At 34.4% G+C, this 24,165-nt stretch overlaps 1 protein-coding gene across 5 annotated transcripts in view; it reads left to right on the top strand.

Moving 5' to 3' along the window:
* Positions 1-24,165, top strand: part of SCAPER (S-phase cyclin A associated protein in the ER) — a 396,679-nt gene that overhangs the window by 104,794 nt on the left and 267,720 nt on the right. For 3 of the 5 annotated variants that reach the window (XM_061158919.1, XM_061158917.1, XM_061158922.1), the window contains exons 10-16: positions 2,103-2,339; positions 7,203-7,373; positions 7,982-8,051; positions 8,256-8,373; positions 8,653-8,764; positions 12,371-12,511; positions 23,985-24,140. In XM_061158919.1, the coding sequence (XP_061014902.1) occupies positions 2,103-2,339; positions 7,203-7,373; positions 7,982-8,051; positions 8,256-8,373; positions 8,653-8,764; positions 12,371-12,511; positions 23,985-24,140 (1,005 nt within the window). The remainder of the gene's footprint in view (positions 1-2,102; positions 2,340-7,202; positions 7,374-7,981; positions 8,052-8,255; positions 8,374-8,652; positions 8,765-12,370; positions 12,512-23,984; positions 24,141-24,165) is intronic. The other 2 variants (XM_061158921.1, XM_061158918.1) reach the window with 1 other exon arrangement.

Raw genomic sequence — 24,165 nt, 5'->3', positions numbered from 1 at the left:
ATATTTCTCAGTCCAGAATAGTAGCTTTTTAAAATTTTCTTCTTTTACCTGTAGAATATTTCTTTTTTTTTTAGACTCCCATTTTTTTTTTCTTAATGATAATAATAGCTCTTAATCCTGCATTATTCTTAATGTTTTAGAACTGTTTAATGTGTATATGTTTTATGCCCACATGAGATTGAAAACTCCTTAGTATCTCCTTAGAAAACTCCTTAGTAGTATAAGATACTCCATAGTATCTTATGAAAGTGTGAAAGTGAAAGTCACTCAGTCGTGTCCAACTCTTTGCGACCCCATGGACTGTAGCCTGCCAGGCTCCTCTGTCTATGGGATTCTCCAGGCAAGAATACTAGAGTAGGTAACCATTCCCTTCTCCAAGTTATCTTCCCAATCATGGGATCGAACCCAGGTCTCATGCATTGCAGGTGGATTCTTTACTGTCTGAGCCACCAGGGAAGCCCATATTGCCTTTTAATTTCCCATAATATGGAGCAGAGTCATAGGCACATAGTAAGTTTATCAGTACATAACTGTTGGGTAAAACTTTAAGAAACTTTTAAATGTAGATAAGTTTGATGAAGAAATCACTTTTTACATCATTTAACCAACATTTAGCATTTTTGCTAACATATAATTTAACTATAAAATTTAACATTATAAAAAAAGTGCTAATTTTGTGTAAAGAATAAGCTTATATGATTTTGAGATTTTAGAAATAGTCTATACATAGAGCTTATGAGTAATTATTGCTGAATTATTTCAGTATAAAAGTTCACTGCTTATGGTGGCCAAGCTAATATTAATAGCTGTGTTTTCTCCACTCTCATTCTGAAAATGGAATTAGCATATTCATATATTTTCACCATTACTTTATAGTTTAGCTTTGATTCTGTTATTTAAGTTGATACTGGTTTTTTAATAAACAGGATTGACTATATTGTAAAGATCAGTAATGCTAATATAAATATTACCGAGAAGATTATAAACCATGATGACTGATGCATGGATAATGTTGATAGCAATATAAACATTGTGATGCTATTTGAATAACGCGTATGCTAAAATGAACACTTTGGGACACTTTAAAGTTATAACCAATAGTAGAATTTTTAAAGTAGTTTATAAGACTTGGCCAAGTTTAGTATTTACATAAATACTATATCAAACTGGGATTTTTATGGTCACTGCAGTGTTTATCTGATGTTTATTTAAGTAGTGGTGTGAGTGAGTTTTAAATTCACAACTTTAGACTTTTGTTCTTCTCCTTGGAGTTCAGTACTCTTGAGTACTGAAAAGCATAGCCCCATTATTTCTGTACTCTATTAGAAAGTGAAAATAAAGTCCTGTTCTGTTCACTAAACTCTAAAATTTTTAAAAGATGTAATGTATTTGACCTAAGCAAAAGTTGTATTTGTTCTAGATGGTTTTCACATTTCTGTTGCTTTTGTGTTAAATATTCTTAAAGGGGAATGGAGAGGCTATTGAAGTCTAAAGAATATGAATTGCTTAAGGAAATTGCTTGCTGACATATGCTCTACTTTTTATGGTATATTTCTCTTTTAGATCTAAGATTTGGTATTATGTACCATGTGAGTCTTCATGAAAGATGCATTGAGGTTGTGTTAATGTTATCTAAAGAGAGTGAGTTCCATGTTTTGAGTAAAATGCCTTTAAAGTACATATTTGGTGAGAAGTGCCTTCATTTGGTATTAGTTTACATAAAAACTATGTAAATACCTTTAGTTATTTGAACATAAAGCATAATATTTGTTATATTTGTGACTAGATTTCTTTTGTGAAGCATATAGTATAGCCATCAGGAATCAGCCTACTAAAATCAAACATAATTGTAACATATATTGCTTAATTTCTTAAAGCACTTCAGTATCCTTAAACATAGTAGATATGTAAATAAAATTTGTGGCTTCTTAGCATTTCTTTTCTAACACTTAAAACGTACCAAAAGAATGAGTGATTGGTCTGTTAGCCAGCCAACTGCTGCTTCACAGTTGGTGGGTTAAGCAGAATCAGCTTTTCTAGAGTGAAATAGTGAGTGAGTATTTTTTGTTACCTCTGATTCATTCTACAATATGTTTTGTTAGTTCACAGTGAGTACACTGGATGATGTCAAGAACTCTGGGAGTAGTTTCTTACCAGACAATTCTGTTCCAACTTCTGAAATACCTGCTGTTCACATTGATACAGAGTGTGTTTCAGTTATTCAGCAAGCTGACACACCTTCTTTGCAAGCAAGTGAAGACAAATTTTCAGCAGAAAAAGCAAGAATAGAAAGTGAAATGGATCCTTCAGATATTTCAAATGTGAGTGCTGCTAACTTGGTAAGAACAACTTCTCAGAATTCTGAGTAGATATATTAAAGAAGAAAAAATTCCAATAATGCATTTCTCTACACTTTACAGGGCACTTTTAAGCACAGCATTTTATTTGTTATTTTATGTTAACATGTTATTCTTATAGCAAACTTTGGATGTAGTTAAGATTCTTCTTATTTTGTAGAGGGTGGAAATGAGACTGTGAGAGTCAAGTAACTTGCTCAAAATCATTTAGTTTTTGTATGATTTGGTCAAATGTTCTTTAGCATTAAGAAACTATAACATTAATGTCTTCTATGCAACATCTACCACTCTGTTGGGAAATGGTGTGTAATGAACTTAGTTTTAAAATTCTCTTAACAGAATACTTTAGATAGTTATCATTTGGAATTGGTCTTTAAGATGAAATTTGTCATCCCTATTGCTGAATCTTTAAAAATGCATTGACTTGAAATTATTTATAGGATTATGTTTTTGGATGAACAGTTAATTCTGCTCATGTCTTTCTCTTTTCCACTTAAGTAGTAAGATAACTTGGCCTGAGGATAGTTCAGAATAGGTCATGCTGGCATTTTTAAAAAGTAATTTTCAGAAGGAGTAGCTCCATATAAAAAGCTGTTGAGAAAAGTCATTCCAATTTTCATTTTTAAATGGCCACCATATACTATAATTTCTTTTTAAACTTAGTGCTTTATGATGCTGAAAGGTGATGTCAGCAGACGGTGCATGTGGCGTGCTCAGTAGCCTCAGTTGTGCCTGACTCTTGTGACCCCATGGGCGCCAGCCAGGCTCCTCTGTCCGTGATTTTTTTCTTGGAAGACTACTGGAGTTGGTTGCCATGCCCTCCTCCAAGGGATCTTCCTGACCCAGGGATCAAATCTGTGTCTCCTGCATTGAGGTAGATTCTTTACCACTGAGCCACCAGGATTAGGCCAAATCATATATCTTAGAGTAAGATTAGATATAGATGAAACTTGGTATGAGTTGTTTAAGGAAAAATAAGAGTTATAGTAATAAGAAAAACAGAAATTAATATTTGGATTCCTTTGTAAAGGAATAAGGGTAATTTGTTTTTAACTTACATCTTTTAGTGTGAATTTTTTGAAAGTTAAATGTAATTACTGTCATATAAGTGAGTTTAATGTATGGGGTAGAAATTGGTTATATTTATGTTTTCTTTTCATAGATATCATATTAAATTTCATAGGTATCATATTAAATTATTTATTTTGTGACTTCTGTGAGAATCAAATTTCAAAAGAAGAAAAACATCCTATACTTAAGTAAGCATAAAATAATTTTTTAAAAATTCTTCTCTCATCATTTTTATTTTGATCACATAGGTAAAATTAGCTTGTGGTGGAATATTGAAATATTATTTTGAGCGTGACATTACATACTTGAAAGAAAATAAGTTCCGCTTTACATATGAATATTAGTATATTCTTAGAAGTTTTAGAGGAGTTTTAACTAAAGCAAGGTTTTGAAAAAATACATTTTTAGTTTGTCTTGGCAGTGATACTTCTGTGGGTTGCTCTAGAGAAGCACCTCATTGTTGAGATTCTAAGTGAAGGATTATAGAGAACTGTGGTTGTATTGAGAAAACTGTTTCCTTTTTTCTGTCTATATAATATTGTCTCATAGATGGTTAGAGTAAAAAAAATCTGCAGTTCTCTTATTTAACAGAAAGCTAAGCAAAAAATGACTGTGAGAACCTTTATGTTTAAGGTCCACTTTTGCCAGCATTGTAAAAATGTGCTGGATATAAATCCTAGCTACCCTGGATTAATTTTTTTAGATTTACTGAAATTCCAAATTTTAATGAAAATTTAGAAATTTAGGAATGATGATGTATACAGATATTTGTTTGAATTTCACAGTGTGGAAAATAGTAGACGTTGTATGTGGATAATTAAATCTTTTCATCCATAAGCTGTGTTACTATGTTAAAATATTTTCAGGTCTTAAGAGACAAAATAGAAATGTTCTCTGGAGAAGACAAGATTAGGAAGGAAATAAGCTCAAGTGAGAACATACCTTCTACAAAGTTAAATCTATTCAACTTTAATAGCTTTCTAATCATTGTTATTTGTGATGTTGGTGTGGCACCTTAAGAAGTTAGTTTCTGTAATATTCAAGAGTTTTTAGAGAAAAAACTTATGATGCAAAGAAATGATTTCTCATCTAAACTCCCTCATCCCATTCTCTTCCCCAAGGACAATCTTGTGTGTTTTGAGGGAGCAGAGTATCACCAGGGTAGATGCAGCTGGGAGGGGTGGCTTTAAAGAAGCTACCAATGTTTAGGCTTCAGACCAATTCAGTAATAAGCTGAAGCTTAAGCACTTGCATTTTTAATACCTTTGTTGAGGTGTTATTGATTTTCAATAAACTGCACATATCTAAAGTATATACATTGATATATTTTGACATGTGTTAATACCTATGAAATCATCACAACAATCAAGATAATGAAAGTATCGATTGCCTCCAAAAGTTTTACATTCTCTTCTGTCATCCTTCTTTCTGCTCTTCCCTGTTTCCCCTTCCCAGGTTATCACTGTTCTGCTGCCACTACATACTAATTAGCATTTTCAGAATTCTCTGTATATGGAATAATATAATTAATGTAAATTATGTAATGTTTAGCCTCTTTCACTTAGCATAATTATTTTGAAGTTCACTGACATCACTGTGTATGTTCATAGTTTCTTCTTTTTCTATTGTCTTTAGGAGTACTCTGTCATATGCATGTAGCTCAATACGTTCATCCTTCCAGTTGTTGACAGATGTTTGTTTCCAGTTTCTCTGTTATGAATAAAGGCACCATGAACATTTGTCTTTGTTTTGAACATATGTTTTCATTTCTCTTGAGAAAATATCTAGGTCAGTTTTGTTGATAATGTTGTTCAGGTCTCCTTTGCAAATTTTTTGTACCTATTCCATCAGTTGAGAGAGAGGTCTTGAAATCTGTGCATGTATCTGTGGGGCTGCCTTTTTAAAACCAACTTTAATGAGATATAACTTGCATAATATACAGTTTATCCATTTAAAGTGTACAGTTCAGTGTTTCTTAGTATATTCACAGAGTTGTGCAAACATGACCATGATTAGTTTTAGAGCACTTCATCACTTCAGAAAAAACCCGGTGTCCATGAGCAGGCCTCCCTTTCTCCCTACCCTCCCAGCCGTATACAATCACTCATCTGTCTTTTCTCTCATAGATTTGCCTGTTCTGGACATTTTATAGAAGTGGAATACAATATGTGGTCTTTGTGAATGGTTTCTTTCACTAAGCATATTATTTTCAAGGTTCATCTGTGTTTGAGCCTGTACCAGTATGTGAACTGTACCATATTTTATCCATTTATTAGTTTATGAGCATTAGGTTTTCTCCACTTTTTGGCATTTGTGAATAATGCTACGTTAGGTATTTGTGTACAGGTTTTTGTGTGAATGTATGGTTTCATTTCTCCTGGGTGTACATCTAGGACTGGAATTTTTGGGGCATATGGTAACTTTCATATGGGCTTCCCTGGTGGCTCAGATGGTAAAGAATCTGCCTGCAACACAGGAGAACTGGGTTCGATACATGGGAAGATTCCCCTGGGGAAGGGAGTGGCTACCCACTTCAGTGTTCTTGCCTGGACAATTCCATGGACAGAAGAGCCTGGTGGGCTACAGTCCATGGGGTCGCAAAGAGTTGGACACAGCTGAGCGACTAACACGTGGTAACTTTATTTTTAACCTTTGTGTAAAACTATCAGACAATTTTCCAAAGTGGCTGTACCATTTTACATTCCCGTTAGGTTTATTTTGTTTTGCAATCCTGTCAGTTTTTGCTTCTTTTGTTTTGAAGGTCTGTTCTTAAATTCACAAATCTTTAGGATTGTTTTGTCTTCTTAATAAATTAGCTGTTTTATCATTATGAAATGATCTGCTTTATCTCTTGTCGTATTTTTTGTTCTGAAACCTACTGCGTCTGATATTAATAATTCAGCTTTCTTTTGATTAGTGTTAGTATGGTAACTCATTTATTTGTAATCTGTTTATACTCTCATATTTAAATTAGGTTTCTTACGTGCAGCATGTGGTTTGGGATCTTGCTTTTATCCAGATTTGAATCTACTAGTTGAGGTGTTTAGACTATTTCTGTTTAATGCGACTATGAATATGGTTCTTTTAAATCTGCCATCTTATTGTTTTTCTCTTTGACTCACCTATTCTTTATCCCGCTTTTCCTACTTTTCTCCCCTCTTTTTAATTAATTACATTTTTAAATTTGTCTCCTTTGTTGGCTTAGTAGTCATAAATCTTTGTTATTTCAGTGTTTGCCTCAGCATTTATAGTGTACATGTTTAAGCTTATTACAGGGATTTATCAATTAATTCTGGTACATATTATTTGTATTCCATACTTCTAATGCATAATTTTAAATTAGGTATATATGTTCAAAAAATATTAATAACACCATTATGGCATAATTTTTTAATGTTCCTTTTTAAGAATAGTATTTTTCTTTTGTTTGTAAGATATTTGGTCTGCAACTGTTTTGAATTTTGGTGCTCGAATGAAATTCACACTTTATCATTACTAACAATACCTCTTATTTATATAACTTCACAGTTTGTGATACACAGCAGAGTAAGAAAGTAAGTCATGGGTTATTGTATCATTTTATGGAATACAGAATAGTCTCTTGCTTTTAAGAAATTTCTGAGTCACAGAGCTGGACCCCAAGTTTTATAGTTCTTTATCAATGCTGTTTTTATGTATATGTTGAGTATATGATTAGAACATAAAGAGAGAAACAATTACTTGACTTTCCAGTCTACTGATGATTCTTCTTATTGTTTGTTTTTAACTTTATAGTCTATGGCAGAAGTTCTTGCTAAAAAAGAAGAGCTAGCAGATCGTCTAGAAAAGGCCAATGAAGAAGCCATTGCCAGTGCTATTGCTGAAGAGGAACAGTTAACTAGAGAAATTGAAGCTGAAGAAAACAACGATATCAACATTGAAACTGACAATGACAGTGATTTTTCTGTGAGCTTTTAGCATTTTTATTCTCTGGGTGATTGAGATATACAATAAGCAATAGGAAATCCTTTTAAAGCACTTTACCAAGTGTTTTTTTATATATGATGCAATTGACAAGCTGGAAGTTGGTTTCTCATTTTACAAATGAAATTGAACCTCAGAGTAAGTAAATACATAACATTTCTCAGATTATAAGTGTATAGATTGAAGAAGAATCTAAGATATCTTTTTCTATTCTACTGATAAAAAGCAAATGATACATTGCCTTGCTGTCACTAAACGCTCATGATATATATTTTGATGAGAGGGATTTCTTAGAGAATGAAAGTAACTGTGAATCTTTCAAACATTTTTTTATTAAATTTTAATGCCCAACAAGTACTTTTGAGCTTTTCTGATGTATACTCTGAATATTTCAGAGTTTTATGTAGTAATAGTTTAAGGCCAATACTTTTCTTCTAAAATTATTTCATTCATTTCTGCTGTTAATGTTGGTGTTGGACTGTTTGCTAAATGAAATATATGAGCAATAGATAGGAAAATTTGATTTATAGTTCCTTTTATTAGTTCATAATTGGTTCAATTATTTTTCAATTTTTCTTATTACATTTTAGGCCAGCATGGGCAGTGGCAGTGTATCTTTCTGTGGTATGAACTGGAATGATGTCCTTGCAGATTATGAAGGTAATTTATGTGTGCGTGTTTGTATGTGTGTGTGTTGTATGTATAGGTAGAGCGGTACAAAATAGATTATGTTAATACATGTGGTTTTTGTGTAAAATGAATAATTTAGAGTAGGATGCCTTTTAAAAATTGGTTCTCAAAAGTTGGTTTTATAGAATTACGTGGTTAAACAGTTAACAGTGGTTTTCTTTTTTCTGAAAATAGCTCGTGAATCTTGGCGCCAAAATACATCCTGGGGGGATATTGTAGAGGAAGAACCTGCTAGGCCTCCAGGACATGGAATTCATATGCATGAAAAACTTTCCTCACCATCTCGTAAAAGGTCTGGCCTTTGAAAATTAATTTGAAATGTTTCACAGGAAGGGAGCTAGCCATTCTTAATTATTAAATGGAGTTGTTACATACTGATACTATTTTAAGGTGCATTATTCAGGACAGTTTCAGATCTTTTGAAAAGTGACAATGTTTTCCTGAAATGTTAGGCCAAATTAATTTTGTATATTGTTTATATTTATTTTAAGAACTTTGAAGACCGAAGAAGATATTTTTGGCTTTATCATGTAAACATTTGTGTCTCTTGTCCATTTGTTTGTATTAATAGAACAATTGCAGAATCTAAGAAGAAACATGAAGAAAAACAAATGAAAGCACAGCAGCTAAGGGAAAAGTTACGTGAACAGAAAACATTAAAGCTTCAGAAATTGTTAGAAAGGGTGAGTTTTTAATTTTTAAAGAATCATGATTGCCTTAAAGTTCTGGGCTTATTTTCATACTGACTTTTTCTGCTTTCAGAGAAGCTAAAAGAACAGTAAAAATAAATTTACTAGAAAATAAAAGCATTTCTATCTACTGAAAAATTACATGTACCTTTCTAAAAAAAGAAATCATAATCTGTCATTCCTAAAAAAGCTAGTAAATTGATGATTTGCAGTTTGCATGGATTATTAAAGCTGCACTTTGTCTTTTGCCATTTTCATTGGGGGTTTCCTTGGTCAGTCTTGTGCAAAGTGTTCAATGAATTGGTAGGATAGGTTTGAACCTGAGATGGTCAGATTTTAATAAGCAGGGCACTAATTAGATTTATGGGGCTTCCCTTGTGTCTCAGACGGCAAAAGAATCTGCCTGCAGTGTTGGAGTATTTAAAGCAGTGTAACTTTTGGTCAATGTGGTGTAGTGGAAAGAACATGGACTCTAGAGATAGCCAGTCTGGTGAAATCCTGATTTTAACCACATGATAGCATGTGATGGGTGCCCTTGGCAAATTACTTAATGATATTGCCTTTTAATTTCTTTATCCATAAAATGGCATTTGTAACTGTTAACCAGCTGTGTTGATGAATGTAGCAAGTATGTAAAACTGTAGCATGGTACTTGGGTGACTGTTGTTCCATATATATATATGGTCATTCTTATTGTTAATTACACATGGCAGATGTGAGTTATGTAGGCTGTGTAACAAAGGACCTCAAGACTCAGCAGTTTAAAACAACACGTTTATTAGCTCACAATTTCTTGGGCATGGAAACTGGAAGTGGCTTATGTTGTGATTTTTTTGTTTGTTTGTTTGTTCAGAGTCTCTCGTGAGGTTGCAGTCAGTGTGTTGGCTCAGGCAGCAGTCATTTGGAAATGAAAGATCCACTTTCAGATCTCTCATGTAGCTTTTGGCAGGCCTGGGGTCCTCTTTAGTGGTTGGTTGTGGACCTCCATTTCTTGCCATGTGGGTCTTTCCACAGCCCAGTGTTCTCATGACATGGCTGCTACCATTGCCACAGAATAATCTGAGAGAGAAAAAGAGAGAATGAATAAGTGAGCTGCCAAAATGGAAGCTGCATTGTCTTTTCATAACCTAATCTTAGAAGTGATGTACTATCACTTTTGCTGAATTATATTGCTCCTTGGAAGGAAAGTTATGACAAACCTTGACAGTGTATTAAAAAGCAAAGACATCACTTTACTGACAGAGGTCCACATAGTCAAAGCTATGATTTTTTCCAGTGGTTGTGTATGGATGTGATATTTGAACCATAAAGAAGGCTGAGCACCAAGAATCGATACTTTGGAATTGTGCTGGAGAAGGCTCTTGAGAGTCCCTTGGACAACAAGGAGATCCAACCAGTCCATCCTAAAGGAAGTCAGTCCTGAATGTTCATTGGAAGGACTGATGCTGAAGCTGAAGCTCCAGTACTTTGGCCACCTGATGCAAAGAGCCAACTTACTGGAAAAGACCCTGATGTTGGGAAAGATTGAAAGCAAAAGAAGAAGGCACCAGAGGATGAGATGGTTAGATAGTATCACCAACTCAGTAGGCATGAATTTGAGCAAACTCGGGGAGATAGTGGAGGACAGAGGAGCCTGGCATGCTACAGTGCATGGGGTTGCAAAGAGTCAAACACAATTTAGTGACTGAACAACAACAGATTGGTCACAGTCCTGATAGAATGTGGGAGGGAAATATGCAAAGGTCTGAATACCAGGTGACTGGGATCATTTGGAGCCATCTTGGAGTCTGTGTATGACAAAAACTCGGCACAGCACAGCAGAAGCCATGTGGCCCCTGTAGTGTGTTAGTCACTCAGTCATGCCTGATTCTGGCCACCCTGTGGGCTGTAGCCCGCCAGGTTCCTCTGTCCATGAGATTCTCCAGGCAAGAATACTGGAGTGGGTGGCCATTTCCTTCTCCAGGGGATCTTCCCAACTCAGGAATGGAACCCAATCTCCTGCATTGCAGGCGGGTTCTTTACTGACTGAGCTATGAGGGAAGCCCTCTCCTGTAGTATAGGTAAACTCTTTTGTTTACCTTTTGGTCCTAGAAAGGAGGACTAATAGGCATAGGTTAAAAGTATTTTCATTCCTTTTGTGTGTTTTAAAATTGGGAGAGATAATTAGATCAAATAGTTTGTAAAAATGAGGTGACATAAGATTCTCGTTAATGCAGTAGAAAAGTTGGTGGGAAAGGAAGAAAATCTGTAATTTTTCTCTTTATATGAATCTCAAGAATTTAATTATTTTTATTTTAATCATTTAGTTTGGATAAATCAAGTATGAAAAGCAGTCTCCTTGTAATGGGATTCTACAAGAATTAATATATTTTTTCATTTTAAGCTTCAGAAAAGTGTTCTAACACAATTATACTTTCCCTTCTTACTGTGTTTTTAATACAAACAAAATTACATAGTTTATTTTCTCACTATATAATATAATCTCCAGATAATTCACACAAACACAATAATAAATTCTTGAAATTGTACAAGACATTAGAAGTTCTCTGGTTTAATTTTCCCATCAATGTCAGTATCACTTCAATTAATTCAAATGATAAATCTCACCTTCCATTTGTACAGTGGTTATTTTTTCATTACTGTAGTTACCTATATGGTCTCGTATGATCACAACAGTACTTCTGTGAGGCACACAGAGTTGAACAGATCCTGAACCCCATTTTATAGATGTGAAAACTGAATCTAGGAGAGACTAAGGGCTGTCTCCAGTGTCATATGACCAATCATTTGCAGAGCTGGGGCTTTAAGGACCTGTTTTTACCTCCTATTTCAGTGCTCTTTCTGCATCATACTTTTTAAGGTGGTTAAACCCATTGTTATGTAGCTAAAATTGAACTTAAATGTTAGTTTTCTTTCCATTCGTGTAAAGTCAGCATTGATTTTCTTTATTCTTTTTGGTGCTGGTTCTAATATGTTGAAGCACAGGATAAGTCTTTTACTTCTCCTGTTTGATATTGTTTTAAGGAATTAAATGCAGCTATCATAATTATCTTTATTCTTCTATAAGCAAAACTCAGTGTGTTCCTTCAGAGAATGTTCTTATGCAGATAATTGTGACTTTTCAAACTTCTCACCATTTTTTAATTTCTAGGGTAAAATTACTCATTTGTCTTGAATTTAAGTTATAGAGACAATGTTTATAAGGATAAAAAATACTATTTTTAAGTGTGCTCATAGTGCAATATAATAATAACAGCAAATATTTCTCTTGAGCAGTATCTAATGTACTGTTCTAAAAGTTTCACGTATGTTGACCGACTCAGTCTTTAAAACCTATGAGTTAGATACTACTACTGTTCTCTTTACAGATGAGGAGACCAAGATGTAGGCGAAAAAAGTTACCCAGTTTACACATCTAGCAAGTGACTGGTAGATTATGAACTGTCAGGCTTTATAGTCTGCGTTCTTAATAATTAGTCATGATCTTTAGATCTTTCCTGGTTCTTCACTTTGTAATTCCTAAGCTGTTTACCTGTTTGAACTTCTTGTCAAATGACTGTGTGTGCTGAAATTAATAATGTGATAATTCACTGCATATAGGAGAAAGAAGTCCGGAAGTGGAAAGAAGGGTTATTAGACCAACGACGTAGGATGATGGAAGAGAAATTACTTCATGCTGAATTCAAACGAGAGGTACAGTTACAAGCAATTGTTAAAAAAGCACAAGAAGAAGAAGCTAAGGTATGTATTAGGTGTTTTGAACATTGAATTAGTTGCTCAAGTACTTTTTCAATTGTTACATGAGAAGTTAATATTTATCAAGTGTTTATTCAGTACCAGAATAACAGTATTTTTACAGGCTCATTTGAAACTTATTATGTGCAATATTTTATTCTTAAAATAATCCTATGAGATATATATTATTTTTATAGCTTTATTGAAGTATAATTTACAGATAATAAATAACACATATGTGAAGCATCAGTTTGATGAGTTTTGACATGTATTCCTGAAACCATCAGTATAATGAAAATAATAAACCGTTCCATCACTCTCAAAAGTTTCTTCATACCTCTTTGTAATTCTTTCCTTCCTCCAACTCTTTTACCATGCAATTGCTGATCTGCTTTTTGTCACTATGGATGTTAGCATTTTCCAGAATTTTATATGAATGGAATCATAGAGTAAGTACTCTTTCCTCTGGAATCTTTCACTCAGCATAGTTAGTTTGAATTCTATCCATGTTGTTGTGTATATCATTTCCGTTGCATTGCTGAGAAGGATGACATTGTGTAGAAATACTGTAGTTTGTTAATCCAGTCACTTGTTGATGGACATTTGTTTTCATTACAGTTTTTGGCTATTGTAGATATAGCTGCTGTGTAAATTCATGTACAAGCCTTTGTGCAGATGTGTGCTTTTATTTTCTTCGGTGAATACCCAAGAGTGGTTTGGCGGAATACTATGAGAAGTTTAATTTTTAAAGAAACAGTTTATATACTCTTACCAGTAGTACATGAGTGTTCTAGTTAGCCACATTCTCAGCAATACTTGACATGGTTACACATTGTAATGATAACCATTTCATATTAGTCTGTATTTATAGCTCTCATGTGGTTTTAATTTGCTTTTTGAACATCTTTTTATGTGTGTATTTTTTCTATCTGAAGCTCTTATTTGGTGCAGTGTTTATTCAGATATCTGTTGATTTTTAAAAGTTATATTGTTATATTGTTATTCAAACAGGTGTTTTTTTAGCTTTTTTGAGGTATAATTAACATGAAATAGATACTTACATGATGATTTGATATAAATATACAATGTGAGAGAATTCCCCTCATTGAGTTAATTAACATATTCATCACCTCACATAGTTATCTTTTGTGTGTGTGTGTGAACATTTCAGTTTTCCCGTATCATATTTTAATTATACAATACAGTGTTATCAACTATAGTTACCATATTATACATTAGATGCTCAGGTCTTATTCATTGTATAACTGAAAGTTTGTATCCTTTTACCAATCTCTTCCTATTTCTGTCTGTCTCCTTCCGGCCCCTGGCGAATAATTTTCTACTCTCTTTCTTTCAGTTTTTTTTTTTTTTTTTAATTGAAGTTTCAGTTCAGTTCAGTCACTGTCATGTCTGGCTCTTTGCAATCCCATAAACCACAGCACGCCAGGCGTCCCTGTCCATCACCAACTCCTGAAGTTTACCCAAACTCATGTCCATTGAGTCGGTGATGCCATCCAACCATCTCATCCTCTGTCGTCCCCTTCTCTTCCTGCCTTCAATCTTTTGCAGCATCAGGGTCTTTTCAAATGAGTCAGCTCTTTGCATCAGGTGGCCAAAGTATTGGAGTTTCAGCTTCAACATCAGTCCTTGCAATGAACATCGAGGACTGATCTCCTTTAGGATAGACTGATTGGATCTACTTGCATTCCAAGGGACTCTCAAGAGTCTTCTCCAACAGCACAGTTCAAAAGCATCAATTCTTTGGCGCTCAGTTTTCTTCATCCAACTCTCACATCCATACATGACTACTGGAAAAACCAAGCTTTGACTAGACGGACCTTTGTTGGCAAAGTAATGTCTCTGCTTTTTAATAAGCTGTCTAGGTTGGTCATAACTTTCCTTCCAAGGAGTAAGCGTCTTTTAATTTCATGGCTGCAATCGCCATCTGCAGTGATTCTGGAACCAAAAAAAAAAATAAAGTCAGCCACTGTTTCCACTGTTTCCCCATCTATTGCCATGAAGTGATGGGACCAGATGCCATGATCTTAGTTTTCTGAATGTTGAGCTTTAAGCCAACTTTTTCACTCTCCTCTTTCACTTTCATCAAGAGGCTCTTTAGTTCTTCTTCTCTTTCTGCCATAAGGGTGGTGTCGTCTGCATATCTGAGGTTATTGATGTTTCTCCCGGCGATCTTAACTCCAGCTTGTGTTTCTTAAACTCAGCATTTCTCATGATGTACTCTGCATATAAGTGAAATAAGCAGGGTGACAATATACAGCCTTGACGTACTCCTTTTCCTATTTGGAACCAGTCTGTTGTTCCATTTCCACTTATAACTGTTGCTTCCTGACCTGCATACAGATATCTCAGGAGGCAGATCAGGTGGTCTGGTATTCCCATCTCTTTCAGAATTTCCCACAGTTTATTGTGATCCACACAGTCAAAGGCTTTGGCATAGTCAATAAAGCAGAAATAGATGTTTTTCTGGAACTCTCTTGCTTTTTCGATGATCCAGCAGATGTTGGCAATTTGATCTCTGGTTCCTCTGCCTTTTCTCAATCCAGCTTGAACATCTCAAAGTTCACGGTTCACGTATTGCTGAAGCCTGGCTTGGAGAATTTCGAGCATTACTTGACTAGCATGTGAGATGAGTGCAATTGTGCTATAGTTTGAACATTCTTTGGCATTGCCTTTCTTAGGGATTGGAATGAAAACTGTCCTTTTCCAGTCCTGTGGCCACTGCTGAGTTTTCCAAATTTGCTGGCATATTGAGTGCAGCACTTTCACAGCATCATCTTTTAGAATTTGAAATAGCTCAACTGGAGTTCCATCACCTCCACTAGCTATGTTCATGGTGATGCTTCCTAAGGCCCACTTGACTTCACATTCCAGGACATCTGGCTCTAGATGAGTGATCACACCATCGTGATTATCTGGGTCATGATGATCTTTTTTATACAGTTCTTCTGTGTATTCTTGTCACCTGTTCTTAATATCTTCTGCTTCTGTTAGGTCCATACCATTTCTGTCCTTTATTGAGCCCATCTTTGCATAAAATGTTCCCTTGGTCCTCTAGTCTTTCCCTTTCTGTTGGTTTCCTCTATTTCTTTGCAGTGATTGCTGAGGAAGGCTTTCTTATCTCTCTTTGCTATTCTCTGAAACTCCACATTCAAATTGAAGTATAGTTGATTTAGAATATTACATTAGTTTCATGTAGGCAATATATTGATTAAGTGTTTTTACAGATTATACTCCATTGTTAGTTGTTGCATGATAATGACTGTGATTTCCTATAATAGCAATATATAAAATTTGCTTCTATGTTTTATACATAGTAATTTGTATTAATTCTGTACCTCCAATTTGCCCCTTCCCCTCCCTCTTCTCTTTGGTTACCACTAGTTTGTTTTCTGTATCTGTTTCTGTTTTGCATATGTATTTATTTGTATTATTTTTTAGATACCTCATAGAAGTGATATCATATAGTATTTGTCTTTCTTTGTCTGACTTATTTCACTGAACATAATATTCTTTAGGTTCATCCATGTTACTGTAAATGGCAGAATTTCATTCTTTTTATGGTTGAGTAATACTCCATTATACACACGCACACCACACACATCTTCTTTATTCATTCATCTGTTGATGAGCCTTTCAGTTTGTTCAATATCTAAATAGAAATTCAGTAAAACAATGATGCTTTTTGATCCTGTAGACCAGTTGGACTTAATAGATATATATAGGACATCATATTCAAAAACAGCAGAATACGCATTCTCTTCAAGTACACATGGAATGTTCTCCAGGATAGATCACATACTAGACCATAAAACAAGTCATAACAAATATAAGAGGATAGAAATTATATCAAGCATTTTTGCTAACCACAGTGGTTAGCAAACTGGAAATCAGCTACAGAAAGAAAAATCTGTTTTGATGAGTTTGATTTTTTCTTTTATATTCCAAATATAAGTGATATGATACAGTATTTTTCTTTCTCTATCTGGCTTATTTCACTTTAGTATAGTATCCTCAATGTTCATCCATGTTGTAGGAAATAGCAGGATTTCTTAAAAGATTTTGTATATTTTAGATTTTAGCATCTATGTTTTGCAAATGTTTTTTCTCAGTCTATGGATGACCTTTTTATTTTCTTAAAAATGTCTTTTGAAGCTTTAAAAATTGGAAAGGTCCAATAGACCTTTTTTTCCTATACTTTGTGTTTTTTATCCCTTTTAAACAGAAAAAGAGACACAGATGTACAGAACAGACTTTGGGACTTTGTGGGAGAAGGCGAGGGTGGGATGTTCTGAGAGAATAGCATTGAAACAAGTATACTATCAAGGGTGAAACAGATCACCAGCCCAGGTTGGATGCATGAGACAAGTGCTCAGGGCTGGTGCACTGGGAAGACCCAGAGGGATTGGATGGGAAGGGAGGTGGGAGGGGGGATTGGGATGGGGAACACGTGTAAATCCATGGCTGATTCATGTCAATGTGTGGCAGAAACCACTACAATACTGTAAAGTAATTAGCCTCCAACTAATAAAAATAAATGAAAAAAAAATCATTATGTAAATTTAAGATCACTAAGATTTTCCCTTAAGTTTTCTCTAGATGTTTTCAATTTTATGATGATATCTGTTCCATTTTGAGTTAAATTTTGTATATGGTGTGAAATAAAGTTGTGGTTCATTTTTTTTATATGGATATCTAATGTTCCATTATCATTGTCAAAGAGGCCATCTTTTATATAATGAATTGCCTTGGATATTTGTTGAAAGGCAGTTGGCCATATATGTGTGGGTTTGTTTCTGATTTTCTGTTCTGATACATTTAACTTTATGCCTATTTTTAGACCAATAACACTTTATTACTCTACCTTTATAAGTCGTGCAATCAGAAAGTATAAATCCTTAAGTTGTATTTTCTTCTAAAATATTTTTGCTATTTTAGGACAATATTGACTAGTTGTAATGACAGCTGACATCATTGCCATGTTCCCAGTTTTAGGAAGAAAGCATTCAGTCTTTCACCATTAAGTATAATATTAGCTGTGGATCTTTCAGAGATGTTCTTTATTAGATTGAGGAACTTCCTTTCTATTCCTAGTTACTAAATTTTTTTACCATGGAGTTTGAATTTGGTTGCTTGCTTTTTCTGCATTTATTGAGATAATGTTATGTTTTTTCAATGGTGAATTTCAGTACTTGATTTTCAAATACCAAAGTGTGTAGTTCTAGGATAAACCTCACATGGTCATGATATAAAAACATTTTTATATTTTGGAGAGCTTGGTTTGCTAAAATTTTAAGAATTGTTGGATCAGTATTTGTGAGGGGTTTTGATTTTCCTAGTTTGTTGAGTGCTTTTATCCTGAAGGATACTGTATTTTGTCAAGCACTTTTTCTGCATCTGTTGCCAGAATAATGTGGATATCTCCCTTGTTCTTTTGCTTGGTGTATTACATTATTCATGTAATCTATATATTTTTGTCTAATTTTTTAGTTGTTTAAGGTAGAAAGGTACATCTGGACCCTCTTACTCCATTATAGTTGGAAGTGGACGTTCTGAACTATGTATTGTTTTTATATTTTAGAGGAGCAATCTGAAAGCAAATTGTTGATGGTCACAGCCAGAATTAAAATCCTGGTGTTTGTTGTTCCAAAGCCTGTGCTTTTACCACTATTCTTATTATTGGTTTAGTATTCTCATTTTGTGGTCTTTTTTTCATATGACTTTTATGAATTTTGATTTGTCTACTTGCTTAATATATTTATTTTCATTATAATCTCATTAAGCCAGAGGTCAGGAAGATCCCCTGGAGGAGGGCATGGCAACCCACTCTAGTATTCTTGCCTGAAGAATCCTATGGACAGAGGAACCTGGTGGGCTATAGTCCATAGAGTTGCATGCAGCAAACCAAGTGACTCCTGTAAACATAATAACCCAAGCTATAGTTTTAAGTAGTTTCAGTCAAGATAAATGATCAACTGCTGGTTGTGTTTACATAAAGATATCAGCTGCCATTTGCAGTTTAAAACATTCTTAATAATCCCAGTTAACTAAGAGAAGTATATACTATAATTTTTGCTAATATGAAGTACTTCTTTAAAACCCTACTACCAATATCTGCCCTATAGGTTCTCTTAATTTTCATTGCTTTCTCTTTGATAATCTCTGAAATCCTATTTTGAAATGTATTACATATACAAAGAAGATAAAAATAGACAATCTAGTTTTTTTTTTCTCTCATTCATTTAAAATTTTATGAATGAATTGTTCTTAGTGTAATTACATAAATATCTTAACAGTTTGTGTGGAACATTATCAGTTATTTTTATCCCCAGACATTTTAATCTATGAAACAAAACCTTCCAACCTTTGGTTTTTTTTACATGCCAATATTTCCCAGTCTTGCCTGATTAGAACAGTCATCTGAGTTGTTAAAAAGAGAGATTTCCAGGCTTTGCAGGTTTTTTTCAGTAATGCTAGAGTGACCTCTGAGGAGCTTTATTGTTTGTAGTAAGCCTTCCACATGATTCTTAAGATCAGGAAATTTGGTTCCGCATATATCAAAGAGTGGCTCCTTCTTCATGTTTGTTTAGTCACATCACTTTCTCCATACACTGCACAAATCATTTTTTTGTGTTTCAGTTCTCTTTTTACCTTTCTTGAAATAATAATAATATGCTGAATATGTTGCTTTTTTCTTCCATCTTCAACATTAAAATGGCTCTGTAAAAATTCATCAATTTTGTCTTTTTCAAATACACATTGATATGACACCTGTCACAATATAATCTAACAAAATTGTTTCAAATGAAGTTAAAGACAACTAAGCACTACTAGAGCCATCTTATGAAAAAAACTGAATTAACTTTTTGGCCAACCCAATATATTAGAATATTTTCTTTTGACTTTCTTAATATAGATGTTATTTTTATGTTAGGTCGCCTTAACTTGTTCTCCATGTTCAAAAGTTATTACTTATACATAAATTTTATATTTTTAAAGTTCACAGTAACTGTGATTGTAACCAGCCTTTCCTCCATTAGTGATTTCATTTTTTACCATCTTTGTTCTGTTTTCATGCTTAATTAACTGAGTTAATTCTGTGATCATGTTACCTTTTCCTAAGTTTCCTTAACTTTCTTGTCTTCCTTTATTTTATCGTTATATCATTTTATCATTTTTTTTGCACCTTTAAATCCAAGTGCATGTTGACTTCTCCTACATTACAGAATTTGCCTAAGAAATTTTCTGCTTCTTCATTGGTTATGTTTAATTCCAGTAGTTTTCAGGAAGTGTCTTATTTATTTACTTACTTACGGTTTTATTGAGATATCATTGACTATCAAAATTATATATATTAAGGTATACAATTGATATTTTGATGTACATATATATTTTGATATAATCACTACATTCAGCTAATTAAAGCATCTGTTACTTGTTACTCTATGTGTGTGTTAAGATTTCAGATCTATCTTCTAAGCAAATTCCAAGTATATGTTATAGTATTGTTAACTGTTATAACTATGCTGTATGTTATCAGTTCAGTTCAGTTCAGTCGCTCAGTCGTGTCTGACCCTTTGCGACCCCATAAATCACAGCACGCCAGGACTCCCTGTCCATCACCAACTCCCAGAGTCTTCCCAAACCCATGTTCACTGAGTCAGTGATGGCATCCAGCCATCTCATCCTCTGTCATCCCCTTTTCCTCCTGCTCTCAATCCTTCCCAGCATTAGGGTCTTTTCCAGTGAGTCAGCTCTTCACATCAGGTGGCCAAAGTATTGGAGTTTCAGCTTCAACAACAGTCCTTCCAATGAACACCCAGGACTGATCTCCTTTAGGATGGACTGGTTGGATCTCCTTGCAGTCCAAGGGACTCTTATTGGGAATACATGTAAATCCATGGCTGATTCATATCAATGTATGACAAAACCCACTGGGAAAAAAAAATAATAATAAAAAAAAAAAAAAAAACAGAAAAAAAAAAAAAAAAAAGAAAAAAAAAAGAAAAAAAAAAAGAAAAAAAAAAAAAAAGAGTCTTCTCCAATACCACAGTTCAAAAGCATCAGTTCTTCGGCACTCAGCTTTCTTCACCATCCAACTCTCACATCCATACATGACCACTGGAAAAACCATAGCCTTGACTAGATGGACCTTTGTTGGCAAAGTAATGTCTCTGCTTTTAAATATGCTATCTAGATTGGTCATAACTTTCCTTCCAAGGAGTGAGCGTCTTTTAATTTCATGGCTGAAATCACCATCTGCAGCGATTTTGGAGCCCCCCAAAATAAAGTCAGCCACTGTTTCCACTGTTTCCCCAACTATTTGCCATGAAGTGATGGGACCAGATGCCATGATCTTAGTTTTCTGAATGTTGAGCTTTAAGCCAACTTTTTCACTCTCCCCTTCACTTTCATTAAGAGGCTTTTTAGTTCCTTTTCATTTTCTGCCATAAGGGTGGTGTCGTCTGCATATCTGAGGTTATTGATATTTCTCCCTGCAATCTTGATTCCAACTTGTGCTTCTTCCAGCTCAGCATTTCTCATGATGTACTCTGCATATAAGTGAAATAAGCATGGTGACAATATACAGCCTTGACGTACTCCTTTTCCTATTTGGAACTAGTCTGTTGTTCCATGTCCAGTTCTAACTGTTCCTTCCTGACCTGCATACAGGTTTCTCAAGAGGCAGGTCAGGTGGTCTGGTATTCCCATCTCTTTCAGAATTTTCCACAGTTTGTGATCTACACAGTCAACAGGTTTGGCATAGTCAATAAAGCAGAAATAGATGTTTTTCTGGAACTCTCTTGCTTTTTCAATGATCCAGCAGATGTTGGCAATTTGATCTCTGGTTTCTCTGCCTTTTCTAAAACCAGCTTGAACATCTGGAAGTTCACGGTTCACGTATTGCTGAAGCCTGGCTTGGAGAATTTTGAGCATTACTTTACTAGCGTGTGAGATGAATGCAATTGTGCTATAGTTCGAGCATTCTTTGGCATTGCTTTTTTTTGAGATTGGAATGAAAACTGACCTTTTCCAGTCCTGTGGTCACTGCTGAGTTTTCAAACATATTCAACTTGTGTAACTAAAACTTTGGACCATTTGACCAGCATTACAGATTGGATTTTTTTCTTCTGTTTTTGCACATTCTTCCCTCTGAATTTTATTTTATGTGTTTTGTTTGGAGCATTAGGGTCCCATTTCTTTTTCTTTCATCTTGATTATGCTTCACATGTGACCCTTGATACAGTATGATTAGTTTTCCTTGAGCATACCTGTTTGTCTTATACTTTTAGTGTAGTTTAAGAAATGATTATGTTGTTAATTTACTTATGAAAGTGGCTATATGGCATGGAGATTGGGAAATCTTTTTTAGAACTTCATTCACATGTGAGTTTGACACTTGCTTTGCTTGAAACATATCTAGTGATAGGTTTTATTTCATTTAGCATAGATTCCTGGAGTCTGTACTTCTGTCAGAGAGAGCAGCTCCAGTGTTTAATTCCTGGTTTCACTCTGCCTTTTTTATAATAGTATGCCATCCTTCTGGCTTTCAAGAATGAGGCATTTGATCCCAACTTACATTTTCCAGCTTTTTTCATTAGCTGTACTTTATTCATAAAAACTGTACTCTCTAGGAAAACTTGACTGTTAAGAATCAATATATATAAAGTTGAGGATGAAGGATATGTAGTTCAGTACTTTGTACCTAATTATAGCTTATTTGGTGTATGTTGAAGAAAATTGATTTGTATAGTAACTGAGACAGTATGGTACTGGCACAAAACCAGAAATGTAGATCAATGGAACAGGGTAGAAAGACCAGAGATAAACCACACGCACTTATGGTCACCTAATATATGGCAGAGACAAGAATATACAATAGAGAAAAGACAGTCTCTTTAACAAGTAGTGCTGGGAGAATTGGACAGCTGCATGTAAAAGAATGAAATTAGAATACTCCCTAACACCATGCACAAAAGCAAAATCAAAATGGAATAAAGACCTAAATGTAAGACTGGACACTATAAAACTTTTAGAGGAAAACAGGAAGAACACTTATCTTTTTGACCCACCTCTTTGAGTAATGAAAATAAAAACAAAAATAAACAAAAGGACTAATTAAACTTAAAAGCTTTTGCACAGCAGAGGTAACTATAAACAAGATGAAAAGTCAACTCTCAGAATGGGAGAAAATATTTGCAAACAAAGCAATTGACAAGGAATTAATCTCCAAAATATACAAACAGCTCATGCCACTCAATACCAAAAAAAGAAAAACAAACAACCCAGTCAAAAAATGGGCATAAGTCCTAAATAGACATTTCACCAAAGAAGACATACAAATGGCCAAAAAGGACATGAAATGACGTTCAGCATCACTAATTATTAGAGAAATGCAGATCAAGTGAGGTATCACTTCACATGGATCAGAATGACCATCATCAAAAATGCTTCAAATAATGATGGAGAGGGGGTGAAGGAAAAGGAACCATTTTGAACTATTGGTGTGAATGTAAATTGATATAGCCACGATGGAGAGCAGTATGGAGGTTCCTTAAAAATCTAAAGGTAGAACTACCATATGACTCAGCAGTACCACTACTGGGCCTATACCCTGAGAAAACCGTAATTCAAAAAGATACATGCACCCCGCTGTTCATTGCAGCACTATTTACAATAGCCAGGACGTGGAAGTAACCTTAATTTCCATCTACTGATGAATGGATAAAGAAGTTGTACATATATTCAATGAACTATTACTCAGCTATAAAAAGGAATGAAATTGGGTCATTTGTGGAAATGTGGTTGGACCTAGAGATTGTCATGTAGAGTGAAGTAAGTCAGAAAAAGACAAATGCCATGTGATAGCACTTGTGTGTGGAATCTAAAATATGACACAAAGGTACCTATCTACAGAACAGAAATAGTCTCACAGACATGGAGAATAGACTTGTGGTTGCCAAGGGGAGAGGGCACAGGGGAGGATTGGATTGGGAATTTGGGGCTAACTGTTAGCTCTGTAATAACTATTAGCCCTATAGTAGATGCAAACTATTATATATAGAATGGATGAATAACACAGTCATATTGTATAACACAGGGAATTAATGCATATATGTATGTATAACTGAATCACTTTACTGTAAATCAGTTGTATTTCAGTAAAAAATTTCAATGGCAGGCCTTTATTTACTCTATTTCTTTATTTACTCTATGGCCTCTGGATTTGTTATATACACTGGATTATTATCCATTTTGGGAATAAATGTTGAAATAAAAGACTGTAAGTCATTCATTTTTTGTTCTATGCCTTATATACAACTGGTTTATATTATTAAATAAAGACTGTTAAATTTCTTAACATGATGTGTTAAGAATCTGATGTGTCTGATGTGCCTTAGAATGAGCCTAATTTGAAACTCACTTTCTGTGTTTTTTTTTGTTGTTGTTGTTGTTGAAGGTAAACGAAATTGCCTTTATAAATACCCTTGAAGCCCAGAACAAACGCCATGATGTTTTATCAAAATTGAAGGAATATGAGCAGAGGCTTAATGAGTTACAGGAAGAGCGTCAGAGAAGACAGGAAGAAAAGCAAGCACGTGATGAAGCTGTTCAGGTAGAATTTTATTCAGCAGGCATTT

The sequence above is a fragment of the Dama dama genome, chromosome 13 (assembly GCF_033118175.1).
Source record: "Dama dama isolate Ldn47 chromosome 13, ASM3311817v1, whole genome shotgun sequence".
NCBI lineage: Eukaryota > Metazoa > Chordata > Mammalia > Artiodactyla > Cervidae > Dama > Dama dama.
This window is presented reverse-complemented; position numbering and strand designations above follow the sequence as displayed.